Raw genomic sequence first — 14899 nt, 5'->3', positions numbered from 1 at the left:
CGACTGGTGCTAGTTCCCCATCGCCTCCATGCCACCCTTCTTAATTATGGGTCTATTTGCGATTCGGCATTTTCCTTAGGCGAATCAAGGTCCTTGTGCAGTACAGCATCAGCTACTGACTTTGCCTCTCTGTAGGGTATTAAAGGCAGCTGTTACATTTGCATGCCAGGTGAAAGAATGGCTCTAAATGTTAGCAATGATGTTGATTTCAGACAGCGGAAGCAGGTCTAGAATTTTGTCCTGAATGGGAGCCCAGACATGTGACAAGGACACTGACCATAGCTTTCCTTCCATATGGGGGAACTTCACCAAAGCAAGGCTGAATACTCAAGTGATTCTCTTAAAAGGAAAACCTTGTGCTAGAAAGTAACTCAATTCCTCATTGACAAGGGACACGCCATAGTAGCTTTCCATAGGATGGGATAATCCTATGGATCAGGTAAAAGCCAACTAGAGAGTAGCCATGCTATCATTTATTTTCTACTATCCTATATTCTCTTTCAAGAGTAGAATTTTATATACTCTTAAACCACTTTCTGGCAAGTGACCTTGCTTTGCTATGGAGCACATACTAGCTCAGAATACAATGATCATCCAAACACAGTACAACACAACAAATCTGTTTATGGGCCAGACATGAAGTTTAATTTAATAGAAATTTTCTTCAATCTTCCATACATTCAAGTGTGAACAAGTGAGATGACTCCTTGTGTTAGTCTCTGCCTCCATAGGCTCTTCAGTTCCTAGCTCTCTGCCCGGACACATCTAAAGCAGAAATTTATCACCCCACCCCTAGTGATCCTCCAGCTGAAGCTCTGCAATGACCACCACCACACCCTGACACACACAAGGCTGTCATATGAAATATCTAAAAGCTAAGGGTGCCATCCAAATTGGGTTAAAAGTAATAGTTTGCTTTGCCCATTGCACTTTGTGCTTTTTAAAAAAGCACCTGATTTGTCTAATGGGCACAGCAGCAAAAGTGACCGTTACTACTCTTAGAACAAGACAGGATGTCAACATCCGTTGTCTTACACATCATACAATACTGGTTGTCTCCATTTTGTTTTCCTGGAAGCCATCTAATATTCTATTCCCAGGTATCCCACCCCTTTTAAGTATGAAACCACCATTTGGAGCTTCAAGTATCTTAAAAGGATAAGCAAAAGGGCAGGCAATACAGAGGAGTTCTGCTTTATGGACATCCATTTCTGGAGGGTGACTGGAGTCAAACTTTAGTGAAAAAGTGGCCATATTCTTAAAAAAAAAAAGAAATAGAGATGGTCAATGGCACCATCCCCATTTCAAAGGGTTATGTTCCTACAGTTAGCCACCTTAGGACGCAGGTTCTAGTTCTCCCTCTACACACATGAATGAATAACTGATGACATTTGGGAAGAGGGTTAAGACAAACAAACACACCAATAAAAAAAAAGTTCTTTTGTCTCATAGAGACATTACTGTTATTCCCCTCTCCTTTGTTGGGTTCAACCAAGCAGACTGCATGGTACAGGCCCAGGGCGAGGCTCAGCCAACAAGCACACCTAACCACCCCTAATCACAGCTCATCCTTCAGTGGGCCATCTGTTTCTTCCTCCTCATCCTTTTCTTCCTCTTCCTCCTCATCCTCTTCATCCTCCTCATTATCTTCACCCTCCGGCTCATCGTCTCCCTCCTCTTCTTTCTTCTTCTTGTCTTCTTCCTCCTGCTTCTTTCGTTGCTCCTCATCCTGCTGCTCTTTCATTTTCTTCTCAGCATCCTAGTGACAATTTAAAGGGATATATGTTCTTGAATAGGGCTTATCATGTTAAGTAGGACTCAGTAGTATGGTGCTAAAGGCTTGAAAACCATGCAGCTGCTCTCATCTCTCAGCGAAGATATATCATAGAAAATATAACTTACAGAAGTTAGGCAATTGTTACAAGCTTTGAGTGTTTCTTCATTCCATACTTAAAAACTCATGGAGGGCAGACAGATAGTAAGCAAAAGTCAAACCTCCATATTTAGACTGACAACTTCCCATTTGTGCACAATTGGCAAGGGGGCAGAACAGGGCAGGCTTATGCCCATCCCATTGACAGATACAGTACCTCAGAATGCAGCCTCTCCATGTAAATATGGAGTTGCCCGCATATGAACGGGGGAAGGCCATCACTTCCATACTTTACCCACTGTGTTGGACAAGGCATCTGGCTATTAAAGAGAAGCCTGAGCCTTCGGCTCTGATCCACCAACTAACTTAGCTCTCTATATCCCACCCTTCAGCATACTATACTTCCAAGTCTAATTCATGAAGTATTAAGAACATAATGATAAAAAGTAAGGAGCAGCAAGATAAAAGCAGTTGAAAACAAATTTGATAGAATCAGTTGAAAGAGACCCCCCCCCCAATTGGGGTGGGTGATATTTGGTTTTGAATATTGTGCCAAATCACCAGCTAAATATTGTGACATTACAAACATTGTGGTATATCAGTATAAGGATGAAGCAACATTGGCTGGCTTCATGGTTTTTCCTGTATCATTTTTGCCAGCACCTGCTTTTATGATTCACTGCTCCCTGTTTGAGGCAGGGGAGAGCTCAGCCAGCAGAGCAAATACGGGCTGCAGGAATTCAGAGAAGCATTGGTTGGCTTCATGGTTTTTCCCACATTGTGATTTTTGCAACACACACCAGGATTCGTGATATTTTGCAAGGTCAAAAATTATGAAACCAGTATCACAATATGGACTTCAAAACAGTTTTGGACGATATATCATAGAAGGAATGAGATGGAGGCCAAAAGTCACCCTCAACATTTTAACATAGTCCATAGCAGTTTCTAAAGTTCAGAATCTGGAACTTGCTCATTTGAAGTGATGGATTATTCATTTAAAGCACTTTACAGAACCTAGGTAAAACAAGATGATGTGGTGATGACCCTGGCCATAAAGATAAAGAAAAATGACTTCTCACCTTAGTGGCACCCCAGGTTTCATTGCCAACTTCTTCAGCAAATTTCTCATCATCAGTAATCAGGAAGTTGTCAAAAATGGTGCCAGACTTGACCTGTAGCAAAAAACAACAATGAGCTCCAATGTTTCTACATAACTCTTTAGGTTTCTGACAGCTTATAAAGCAATGAAACGTTTCAGCATCATCAGCCATAATTTCTCCACCAACCGCTCCAGATTCATTTAAGTATTTACACTCTACTTTTCTCTCATAAATCTTGCAGCTGAACACAGAATAAGACATCACAAAAGCTGCTGCTTTTGATACCACATTTTGAATCAAGACCACTTTAATAGCATAACTATTACAGTCTTGGATAAAGATTGTTTATACGTTCTCTTTTATTACATCATAGTTATGGTATTCCTATAATTTGGTGTCTGTTTGGACACAAAACTGCCTTAGACTTGAGACTGCTCACGACTTCTATTAACATTTATATTACTTATTTCAATAATTTGTACCCTGCTTCCCCACTAAATGAATGCTTGAGAAAATTGGCTGCTGTGGCAACTAATTTATCAAGTTAATATGTTTTCTATTTATAGTTTTCTATTTCATCAAAGCATACACAACAGGAGTATATACAACAATCCTGAAAGTCAGGAATGCCACCAATAAATCCAGAATACATTCAGATGTTGGGGCAGGAAGCATTGGAAAAACAGGAAACTATGCAAACTTGCATCCTTAGATACAAGCATAGAACATTCTTCTATGCTTAACATCTGACCTGAACTTTTTAATTGTAAGCTTCTGGCCAGGTATATTAATGTGGTAGCTTCTATGTAGTTTGTTGTGAACTGAGCATGGAGAAGTGGGATATTGTATCAAGAACTCACCTGCCACAAGTCCAAGCCAATGACACCAAAGTTTTCAAAGAAGTAAAGGTCGGGATCAGGAGTGTACTCAGGATTATCTATCTCAGGATGAATCCATTTCCCTTTGTAGTTGGGGTTGTCTATCTGACGAGGTTTCCACTCCCCCTGCAAAAATATAAAAAACATAGGAAATCCAGAACCAATTTTAATAGAGTCAGTTTTAAAATAAATCTCCAATACTTAGTGGCCAGCACATTTGACAACTTAAGCATGGAAGGGACAAAAGAATAAAAAATGAATGGTTTGCATTAATTCCAGTTTTAATTCAACCTTCTTATACATGTATGTGTACATTCCACATAAGGCTCTGGTGGAGTTTTAAAAAAGGACACAAATCACCATACTTTTCAGTGTATAAGACTAGGTTTTTTTTACTAAAAAAAATAATATCATGTTTAAGATAGGGGGTCATTTTATACATGGATTGTGCATGGGGGAACGTAGGATTGGTTGATGCCGCAAGCCAGAGATTGTCTGCAGTGTGTTATTGGTATCTGATGCAACAGGTAGTTGATTGGGTGTCACTGTGGCAATTGGGGACAGACCTTAGAAGGATGTTGTGACACATGTGTGTTAGCATCGGTCAGGCAGGTGAGTGATTTCCTCCCAAAAAAGCTCAACAACTCTGGGCAACCTCCCCCAAAATAAGGAGTGTGTTATACACAGAAAAGTACGGTATGTTCATATTCCTGCCTTGTTTAAAACATCCAAGGTTTAATTTGATTTTTTTTCACCTGGATCATACTATTAACCAATATACTTCTTTTCAACATGTCTAAAACTACCTACCCAGAAAAACAAAGATAACACTGAAATTTTATATATAGCAAGGCAATTTTAGACCAAGAGCTTGAAGTCTAACTCCAGTACGATAAGTAAGTGTGATGGTTTTAAATCCATAGTAACAAACCCTCTTTACATTAAGAGGTGTTTCAAGGGCAACCGTTAGAACCATCACCCTATAAAGATTTAATCTAACTCCTATTTGCAGAGGACTAAAATATTCTATATTAAAAATGACATTTTGATTAAAGACTAATCATGGTGGAGATCACTTTAGAAGAGGCATTCATCTGTGTAAGGGACAAGGGGGTGCCTCTTCTAGGATTGCTTTCTTTTAGAAGTCTATTACTCAATTAATTAGAGGCACTTAAGTGAGGAGTTTGGTGGTGTGGCTTTATAAATGAAAACATCCAACACGGCAGCCTTAGCCACTATTTACCTTATATTCTGGATTTTGGATTACTGGTGGTTCCCACTCGCCATCCATCTCTTCATCCCAGTCCTCAGGCTTCTTGGCATCAGGATCAGGAATATGTTCTGGCTTATCCCAGTCCTGAAAACAAGTGGGGGGGGGGGAACGGGTATTAGGCAACCTTCTCACCCAGCCAAGATCAGTATTGCCTTCCTGCATTGCAAGGGGTTGGGCTAGATCAGGGGTCTGCAACCCGCGGCTCCGGAGCCGCATGTGGCTATTTTACACCTTTGCCGCGGCTGCGGGGCGGATACTAGCGAGGGGAGGAGGCGCATTGTGCGCCCCGACACTCCCCACTGTGGCGGGCGCTGTACTAGCTGTGACGTTGCATGGGGCGGTGCGTGCATTAGTCACGCACCGTCCCGACGTCACCTTCCCGCCCGCTGTCAGCTCGGAGGGCAGCGGCGCGCATGCAATAGTTTTGCGGCTCCTAGTTTCTTTTTCCTTCGGAAACAGGTTCAAGTGGCTCTTTTTGTCTTAAAGGTTGCAGACCCCTTGGCTAGATGAACCTCAGGGTCCCTTCCAACTCTACAATTCAATGATTCTGCACAGCCATCAGTTGAAACTACAATGTCACAATCTCTTCTCACCCACTCACAAAGAACGTAACCATTTCCCCAGCTCCCTCTTATTGTCTACCCCACAGTTGAAACTCTGGTTTCAAGTCTGGTGCCTCTGTTTACATTGCTCTTAAGTGCAGTGTACATTGTTGGTGCTATACCGCCACTAGTACACACTAACCTCTGGTTTTGTGTCTTCAGGATCATCTATCTTTGCTCTTTCATCCCAGTCATCTGGTTTCTTTGCCTCTGGATCCTTAATTTTCTTGGGAGGCAGGAAATCCCAGTCATCCTCCAAGCTGCCAGACTCCACTTTGTTGTTGTCAATCTTTACTTCATATGTGTTATCAGGCCGCACGATGAGGGTATAAAGATGTGTAAACTCGTCATCCTGTCAAAGGAAACAGCTTAAAACTGAGGATAACAGATTCCCTTTAGCCTAGGGTGGAATGCTTTTCAGCAAGAAAAAAAAAAGGCAGATTTAAGTCAAGCTTCCCACTGATACTGCATACATTTCCTAAACTATGGCACAAGTCTGACTACTAAACCATGTTAATTTACAACTAAACAGAGTATTATTTACACAGCTTCATTTTTAGTTGCATCTGATAAATGAACGAAAGTATCAATTTAGACAAAGGCCTCATTGAACTCTCTCTCTCTATATATATATATGTGTTACAGAGCACCAACAATATTAAATTAGTAAGAAATTTTGTACAGTATTAAAAAAATTCTACCCAATGGTAGGCCTATGCAGAGTAGCTCCATTGAAAATAATAACCAGTGATCTCATTGGGTGCAGTCCAACAATAACTTTGGGGAATACAACTTAATATCTGGTTTGATTTAATTTAATATCAATTCTATCCATTTTTAGCCATACTGCTTTCTTTCTAGGATCAGAATTTCAAAAGGACTTTGCTCAGTTTGGCCTCCAGACACTCACTTTACAACGGATGTCCTTATTGATTAAGACATTTTTGCCTTTGTAGTTGAAGATCACATGAACCTTCTTGGTACCTGGGCCACAGATATCAGGACCTGCATTGGAGACAAAGGGCATAGGATTCATAACAGAATTAAAATGGAGGCCCACACCCATATGATCAAAAGTGGGCAGCAAGCATTCAGTTCAGTCTCAAACTAACACCACAATGCCCACTTACAAGAATACAGAAAATACTCAGGAGTTCACTACTGCATAACTTAATCATTCCCCAATAACAAACGATATTTCTCAAATTAGGTGCCATTCCAAAAGCAGAGCAATGTAAGTGTTGTAGAATGGTTTCCAATGCTTGCCTAGCATCATGCAAGGCTATACCCCCTGCCCTCTAAAAACCAAACACTATCATGCCCATTTACTAGCATACACGGAGGAGGCCCAAGGGAAGGAGCATCAACCCTCAATTTGCTGCATGGGCCTCTTGTTGACACCCTCCTACAGCCTTACAGATTAGCAACCGCCCAGACAAGTATGTATTTCAAGCAAGCGCACTCACCAAACATGATGTTGTACTCAGAATCCCCATGCATGTCCTCTTGGTTCAGGGTTGAGGGGAAGAGTTTCACATAGCCACCTCCACAGTCAATGTTTTGTTCATGTTTCACTGTGAACTGAACCACCAGGGTCTTATCCTTGTTGCTGAAGCGATCAAAGGTAGCAGAGAGTGCATAGAAACGAGCATCCTGACTTGTCTGAAGTCCTGGGAAGATGAAACACAGTCAAGGTGTATATAAGAGACGGGGATATCATGACAATAGTGTACAAATCTGATTATACAATGCCCTCACAGAAACCCTCTCAATTTTATTCCCTAGGGGACCAGAAGTGGAAGAATAATCCAATGTCTACAAAAGTTGTGGCAAGTGAAAACTCAGGGATTGCCCTGATATACTAACATTTAATAAGGCAAGCCTGATCCCGTGCAACACTGCAATCATCACATTCAGGACTCCATTTGTGACTGAATTAAGAGAACACAGTCCTCCAGAACATCTCCTTACCTTTGTCTTTCTCTGCATCTCCATAGAATTTGCCAGCAGTAAGCTTGAATTTCCCATAGTCAGACTTGTGCTTTGATTCTACCCAACGGTTTGTCCAGGCATCTAAAAGGAACGAAAGGAACAAATTTTGAAACTAAAGAGCTACAATGATTCACCACATACATTTGGTTAACACTGGGCTACAAATGCTCCCAAGACCACAGAGGGCAAATAAAACCATTCAAATGCAACATGTGGCACAAACATTTTTTTATGTTCAGTTACAAAAATAATTTTTGCAACAAGCTTACAACGTTTTTGCAATGTTGCAGTGACCCTGTACAAGGAAGCAAAACGTCAGTCAAAATCAGTCAGTTTTGGTTGCAAAAGTTCAGACCCCACCTTGAATCTTTTAAAATCAACTTACCACTCAACTTGAAGCAAGCTAAAATGGATATAATAATGGACTATCTGGTATGATGACTACAGGTATGAGTTGGGTCCAAAACCTTGCTCTTGGCCATGACATGTAATGGCAGTCCCAGGACAAATGCCCAACACAACATCTACTTTGCTTTAAGTGATTTAGCATATAATAGGTTCTGTGACAGATTTATATGTGGCCAACATCCCAACCCCTTTTCAATGCTGTGATGCATATGAGATTTGTATGCTGATTCTGCTTTAGATGACTTCCCCTGTTGTCTACTGCAACTCTTGCCAATCTGGCTCACACCAGGTATATTGGGAGCACAATTCCCCAGCAGGCATGCACCAAGTTAGTGAATTGTGATTTACTAAATGGTCCTGTTTTTGTGGGTTCCCTTGATCTTTCCTCCCAGCCAGATCTACTTCACAAGGTTGTGGAAGATCAAGTTGGCAACATGAATTTGACCCATAGCTCATTAAAAGGGTGAATTGCAAAAGTGAGCAAATTCTGATCATGTGTAAGTTAACACATTGAACACAAACTGAACTAGAATTTGTTAAGATAAAACACTTGTCTTAACCTGCAAAATCCTGGCAACAATTTCAGCAGTGAATAAGAACATGCTTTGCCTGATCACTGCAGATGCAAATGATCTACCTAATTTCTATCCACCATAAATTGCCTACATATAATATGCTACAAAAGAAAAGCAGTATTAGCACCTTCACTTTTGGGGTACTGCTCCCATTTAAGACAGGGCACTGCAACTGCATGGCTTTCTAATGAAACAGCTTTGTTATGAAAAATATTTAATTAAAAAATGTGTAATTAAAAGTGTTCAGATCCACAAATGAAATGATTAAGACATAATCCTATACATGTCAAAACCATATACACCAATGTGTTAAACATGGTTTACTCCAAGTTAAATGGATGAAGATTGCAGCTTAAATCTCTACAAAGAGGAACAAGAGAAAATGCATGTCAGATGCTCCGCAGCAGCTGGGCCTCAATACTGGCAATTTCAACTGTATTATCAAAAGGCTCTACTGGACAATAGTTGACTCCAGCAGTGGTATACCAAAAACTAGTATTGAGGTGCTAAAACAATCTAAACAGCTTCCACTCCCATCTTGCACCAACACCCATTTCTATCCTTATTGCCATGCACATAACACACGAAAACCACCATATTTCTGTAGAGTTCTTAAGAGAAAACCAGCTGGCAGTGTCTACACTGCTTTTCAATTCTCCACACCAGGATGCACCTGTCATTTTCGATACTCCAGCAATGGGCGGTCTGTGTGTTCTAGAGACATCCCCACAGCGATCTATTTAGCCCGTGTTCTATATCCCCATGGCCCCTGCTGATTATGGCTTAATTACCAACTCCCCATCGCATCCCAGGTCTAGACTAGACACAACAAGACCTATGTCCTTGTCACACATGCAGTTAAGGTGGCATCCTCCCCAATGTGTATGTATGTGTGTGTGTTGGGGGGGGCTATAGCAGGTTCCATCACATCTGCTAGCTTCTCTCAAGCGAGGCTCTTAAAAACAGCAACTCAAAGGCAGTATACGAAGATGCTCCTGTAAAATGAGAAGAGTATTGGCAGGCTGAGAGTTGCTCCTGAAAAAATGGGAAGGAGTGTGACAGAATGAATGCATCCTTCGCACAAGTTCCCCCTCTTAAGGTACAAGGCTTCTTAGGTACGCATTTTTACCTGGTGGGGGGAGAGAGAGCAGCCATACGTTCCTCTCCACATCCTGCCCTTCATGTGACAAGATCCTGGAGCCCCCAAGGAAGCAAGCAAGCCCCTTCTCACTCACTACACCAGCCTTAAGGGACGCTTTCTCCCTCCTGGTTCTGACAGCTGCAGAGCTCGCCCGCCCCCCCCCGAAACCGAAACCCGGCCCGCTCCCAGTCGTGCCTCGGCCTTTGCTGGCTTAAGCCGCAGAGGGACCTCCACCCCGCAGCCCATCCTCCAACCCCAACAGGGTAATAACGCCGACCCCGTCCGCCCTCACGAGGCCGCATCGCGTGGAAATACCAGAAGGGCTGCAAGGAAAGACGAATATCGCGATCCTGTCATACGACATTTGGCAATTCGGGGGGGGGCAGAGCCTCCTAAGATGGCGGGGGGAGCAATTACATCGACGCGCCCCCCCCCCGCCGCCTCTAAGCCCCTCCTGAGGCGGCACAGCCCTAAGCGAGGCCCGAACCCCCGCGGCCCAAGGGAAGCCCACCCGGCCCCCGGGAGCCTCCAACCCGGCCCCCCAGCCAGCCAGCAGCGACCCTCACCTCCGTCCCCGAACTCCTCCCTGAAGTACTGGGCAGGCCCGGCCGACGCGAGAGCCAGCAGAGAGCAGAAGGCGAAGAAGGGACCCATCTCCCTGTGTAGATTTTATTTCCCCGCGAGGAGGCCCTTTCAAGAAGAGCGAAAGCTTCGGTGACGGACACCGACGACAGAGCAACTGCGGCCGGCGAGGAGCTTTCGGTGCCCTTTTATAGGGCTCTCCTCCGAACGCCCGCCCACGCCGCTCTCCGATTGCTCCATCCGGCCCCGGCCGGCGCTGCTATTGGTCCACCGGCAGCGCGGCGGGCTGGGCGGCACCCCCGAACGTTGGCGTCCCAGATGGCTGCTTCTTATTGGCCGCCGGTCCCGGCCAATGAGGCACGACCACGCGTTCGGGGGGAGCCGCCCCCCTCCCCTCCGCCGTGGATGCGTCACCCGATCTTTTTCCCTTTTTTTTCGCAACAGCCCCACGTGAGCCCAGCGGGGTTTTAAAGGGCCAGTTCACGGCAATCTTTCCCACGCCCACCCCATCGCCTCCCAAGCCAACGCGTTAACTGGAATAGCCATATGCAGAATGTGTTCCCAGCACTAACAAGCACATCAAGGAAGCACAGTGAACAGCTGAATAAGCCTTGTGCTATCTAGCCAGGCAGTACCTAAATCAGTGGTCAGCAAATATTTTCAGCAGGGGGCCGGTCCACTATTCCTCAGACCTTGTGGGGGGCCAGACTATATTTTGAAGGGGGGAAATGAACTAATTCCTATGCCCCACAAATAACCCGGAGATGCATTTTAAATAAAAGGACACATTCTACTCATGTAAAAACACCGGGCAGGCCCCACAAATAACGCAGAGGTGCTTTTTAAATAAAAGGACACATTCTACTCATGCAAAAACACGCTGATTCCCAGACCATCTGTGGGCCAGATTTAGAAGGCGATTACGCCAGATCTGGCCCCCGGGCCTTAGTTTGCCTATCCATGATCTAAACTGTACTGGCAGATCTCTAGTTAGATGGCGAATACTGTAACTGGAAAGGAACCTGGATCTACAGGACTCAAAACAAGTGCCTACCCCCCCCCCACACACGAATACCCGCCCCCAAATTGCTGGAGCTGGAAGAGCAACAGTTGCTTCCACACCTGACAGCACCATAAGAACACACCTGGAAGATTAACACATTTCTTAAAGCATAAGTTTTCCTGGACCACAGTGCACTTCATCAGATGCCTCGTGAGATGTTGTCCTGCCTAATAGAAATGTCTTGGGGATGGAAGCGGGGTTGTAAACCTGCTCAGTGAGGAAGCCCACCAAGTGACCTTATACTAGATCATCGGCATGGGCCTTATAGATTCATAGAATCAGAGATCATAAAGTTGGAAGGGACCCTGCGGATCATCTGGCCCAACCTGAATATGCAACTGTCCCATACGGGGATTGAACCTGCAACCTTGTTATTATCAGCACACCTCTCTAACCAACTAGCATTATTTATCGCTAGTTGTTTTGAGGACAGCATAGGAACCTTGAGTTCACTGGAGGAAAGGTGTAATAGAAGTGTAGTAAATAAGTTAAATACATAAAGGAGAGCAAAATTAATTAAATGCAGGAAATGCAAGTGGTTGAAATTATTTACAGTGCATAAAAAAGCTGTTGATAATGCACAGACATGTTGCCGGTAGCACAATTCCCCCATCCTCTATGGGTGTCTAATAAAGAATTCAAAAAAATTACAATGCCCATGATTCTTTGGGGGGAAACCATTACAGAGTCTTTGGGAAGAACATAGACCTGTAGAGTTGGAAGGGACCCCAAGGGTCATCTAGTCATACAATTAAAGTGCAGTTGACTCACAACCTACACACATTTACTGTATTTTTCGCTCTATATGACACACTTTTTCCCTCCTAAAAAGCAAGGGGAAATGTGTGTGCGTCTTATGGCGCGAATGCAGGCTGCGCAGCTATCCCAGAAGCCAGAACAGCAAGAGGGATTGCTGCTTTCACTGCTCAGCGATCCCTCTTGCTGTTCTGGCTTCTGGGATTCAGAATATTTTTTTCTTGTTTTCCTCCTCCAAAAACTAGGTGCGTCTTATGGTCTGGTGCGTCTTATAGGGCAAAAAATACGGTAACTTGCGCAAATTCAGTTTTACGCACTTAGCTGAAAACATTATTTTAAAGGGGGGGCAGGCATGGGGGGAGAATTAGCAATCCCACCCACCGCAGTTCCAAGCATCTTTAGTGGGTGGGGTGGGGGGAGATGGTTTAAATGTGCTTGAAAGATATGGTGTGTATGTAGCCTGTTGAAAAGGCAAATAGTAAAATGCAAATATTTTCGGTCACATTTAACTGGCTAAAATATTTCATATCAGGTTGTAATAGTCTGTTCAGAGATGGAGAGCACCAATGTGTTTGCATGCTCTCCTGAATCTATCCCCATGATAGCTCTGCAACATTTCTACAAAAACCGAACCACTGGTTTTACCAACGATATGTGCTAAGAAAAGTACAGTGCTCAGTTATGTTTCAGAAAAGAAAAGAGAAGAGAACACTGAGGAGGCTGTGAGAGCTAGCACAAAGGTAGTTTCGCAGAGTGATTGAGTAACTTACTCAGCATAAAGCATGGACAGGCAACCTAAGGTCCGGGGGCCACATCCGCCCAATTGCCTTCTAAATCTGGCTTGTGAACAGTCTGGGAATCAGCGTGTTTTGTACATGAGTAGAAACGTGTCCTTTTATTTAAAATGCATCTCTGGGTTATTTGTGGGGCATAGGAATTTGTTCATTATTATTTTTTTCAAAATATAGTCCGGTCCTCCATAAGGTCTGAGGGACAGTGGACCGGCCCCTTGCTGAAAAAGTTTGCTGACCCCTGGCATAAAGCATAGAGACACAACCTGGACTGAAAAACAGAAAACAAAGGCAGCATGGCTGGGGCAGAAGAGGCTAATAATGATATAGGCTGCAGGACTAATATAGCAATTGTTATAATCATAAGGGCTTCGGTAGGATGTATGAGAGATTGTTGCACAAGCAGAAAAAGACAGCTTTACTGGAATCAAATTATTACATTGGGGAAAGCCTGCATGCAGCACAGACAACTGTGCCACGCACTGCCATAGCCATAGGCAACTGGGAACTCACAGCAGCCCTCAGAGCTTCCCTTCAGACCTCCTCGATTGCAGTCAGCAATCCCAGGTAGGCCTTCTTATTGTGCAGCTCAACTACCTCTCCTCAGATAAGCAGAGCCAAAGGTTGTATGTCAAACAACCCCCTACTTCTTTGATCCCATCAGAAGGAAGCCCTCCCCTCTATGGACCTCAACCAGGGGCTTACCTAGGGCTTGGCCAGGTTGGCATGAGTGCTCCAGACTCAGGGGAGAAAGACAAAAAGCTCTTAAACGCTCGCTCCTGCACTTATGCGAGCAAGCCATTGGTGTGTATAGAAAGGACAAGAGTTCTACCCAAGCCTCTACTGCAGGGGTCAGCAAACTTTTAAAGCAGGGGGCCGCTCCACTCCCTCAGACCTTGTGGGGGACCGGACTATATTTTGGAAATAAAAAATGAACGAATTCCTATGCCCCACAAATAACCCAGAGATGCATCTTAAATAAAAGTACACATTCTACTCATGTAAAAACACCAGGGAGGTCCCACAAATAACACAGAGATGCAGTTTAAATAAAAGGACACATTCTACTCATGTAAAAACATGCTGATTCCTGGACCATCCACGGACCAGATTTAGAAGGCGATTGGGCCGGATCTGGCCCCCGGGCCTTCGTTTGCCTACCCATGCTCTACTGCTATTATTCTCCTTGGAGACCTTTTCAGGACCAAGGACCATAGCTGTCAATGTTTCCCTTTTTTCAAGGGAAATCCCCTTATTCTGAATAGGATTCCTCGCAAGAAAGGGGAAAAGTTGACAGCTATCCCAAGGACTGTATTGGCACCTTCCAACCTCTGCAGAGAGGAGGGCATACACCAGCAGTGGGCATGGCCAAAAAGGGTGTGTGGTCCACCCAACAGTTTATTGCCTGTGTCTTGACTGACACAGGAGTCAGTCAGGGAGTAGAGCAACTGTATTGCTGGCTTTCCTTCCCATCAGAATATATAGTCCCTCTGAAAAATGAGTTGCCACCTGACTGTTTTTAAAAGCCTGTTCACAAAAGTATATTTTGCCATTTCTCACAAGCATACTAACTTGGGTTTTCTTTGGTGGTTATCAGTAGACAATGTTCTGTAATGATTGAAGGACCCTGTATTTTCTTTTTTCTTTGCTTTCTCCCCCCCCCTTTATTTAGATTAGCTTGGTTTTTTATTGTATTGTATGGCAAAAAAAATCAATAAAATCTATGGGAGGCAGGGAAGACCCTGCTCTATATCACAAGCTGTTTCTAAATGGGCAGGAGTGGCTGGGGAAACCCAGCCAGATGGGCGGGGTATAAGTAATAAATTATTATTATTATTATTATTAACAACACAGCATCCTCT

The 14899-nt window shown here is 43.8% G+C and overlaps 1 protein-coding gene across 1 annotated transcript; it reads right to left on the bottom strand.

Annotated features, from left to right (window-relative positions):
- Positions 1–622: 622 nt before the first annotated feature.
- CALR (calreticulin) lies at positions 623–10599 on the bottom strand. Its single transcript, XM_081894520.1, has 9 exons — positions 10412–10599; positions 7701–7802; positions 7196–7399; positions 6640–6734; positions 5872–6081; positions 5098–5211; positions 3837–3980; positions 2956–3048; positions 623–1759 (listed from the first exon to the last, which is right to left on the bottom strand). Exons 1-9 carry the CDS (start codon positions 10497–10499, stop codon positions 1559–1561), a joined length of 1251 nt encoding a protein of 416 aa, XP_081750646.1. The 5' UTR covers positions 10500–10599; the 3' UTR covers positions 623–1558.
- Positions 10600–14899: the final 4300 nt, after the last annotated feature.

The sequence above is a fragment of the Podarcis melisellensis genome (assembly GCF_964234715.1).
Source record: "Podarcis melisellensis genome assembly, chromosome: 17".
NCBI classification, from domain to species: domain Eukaryota; kingdom Metazoa; phylum Chordata; class Lepidosauria; order Squamata; family Lacertidae; genus Podarcis; species Podarcis melisellensis.
Note: the sequence above shows the minus strand (reverse complement) of the source record. Positions and strands in the feature narration are given on the sequence as shown.

Coding starts and splice junctions, on each gene's coding strand:
- CALR (XM_081894520.1), bottom strand. CDS start 10,499: ATGGGTCCCTTCTTCGCCTTCTGCTCTCTGCTGGCTCTCGCGTCGGCC. Junction 6,735..7,195: donor TGAGTACAACATCATGTTTG/GTGAGTGCGCTT, acceptor TCTCCAATGCAG/GTCCTGATATCTGTGGCCCA. Junction 3,981..5,097: donor TCCAAAATCCAGAATATAAG/GTAAATAGTGGC, acceptor ATATTTTTGCAG/GGGGAGTGGAAACCTCGTCA.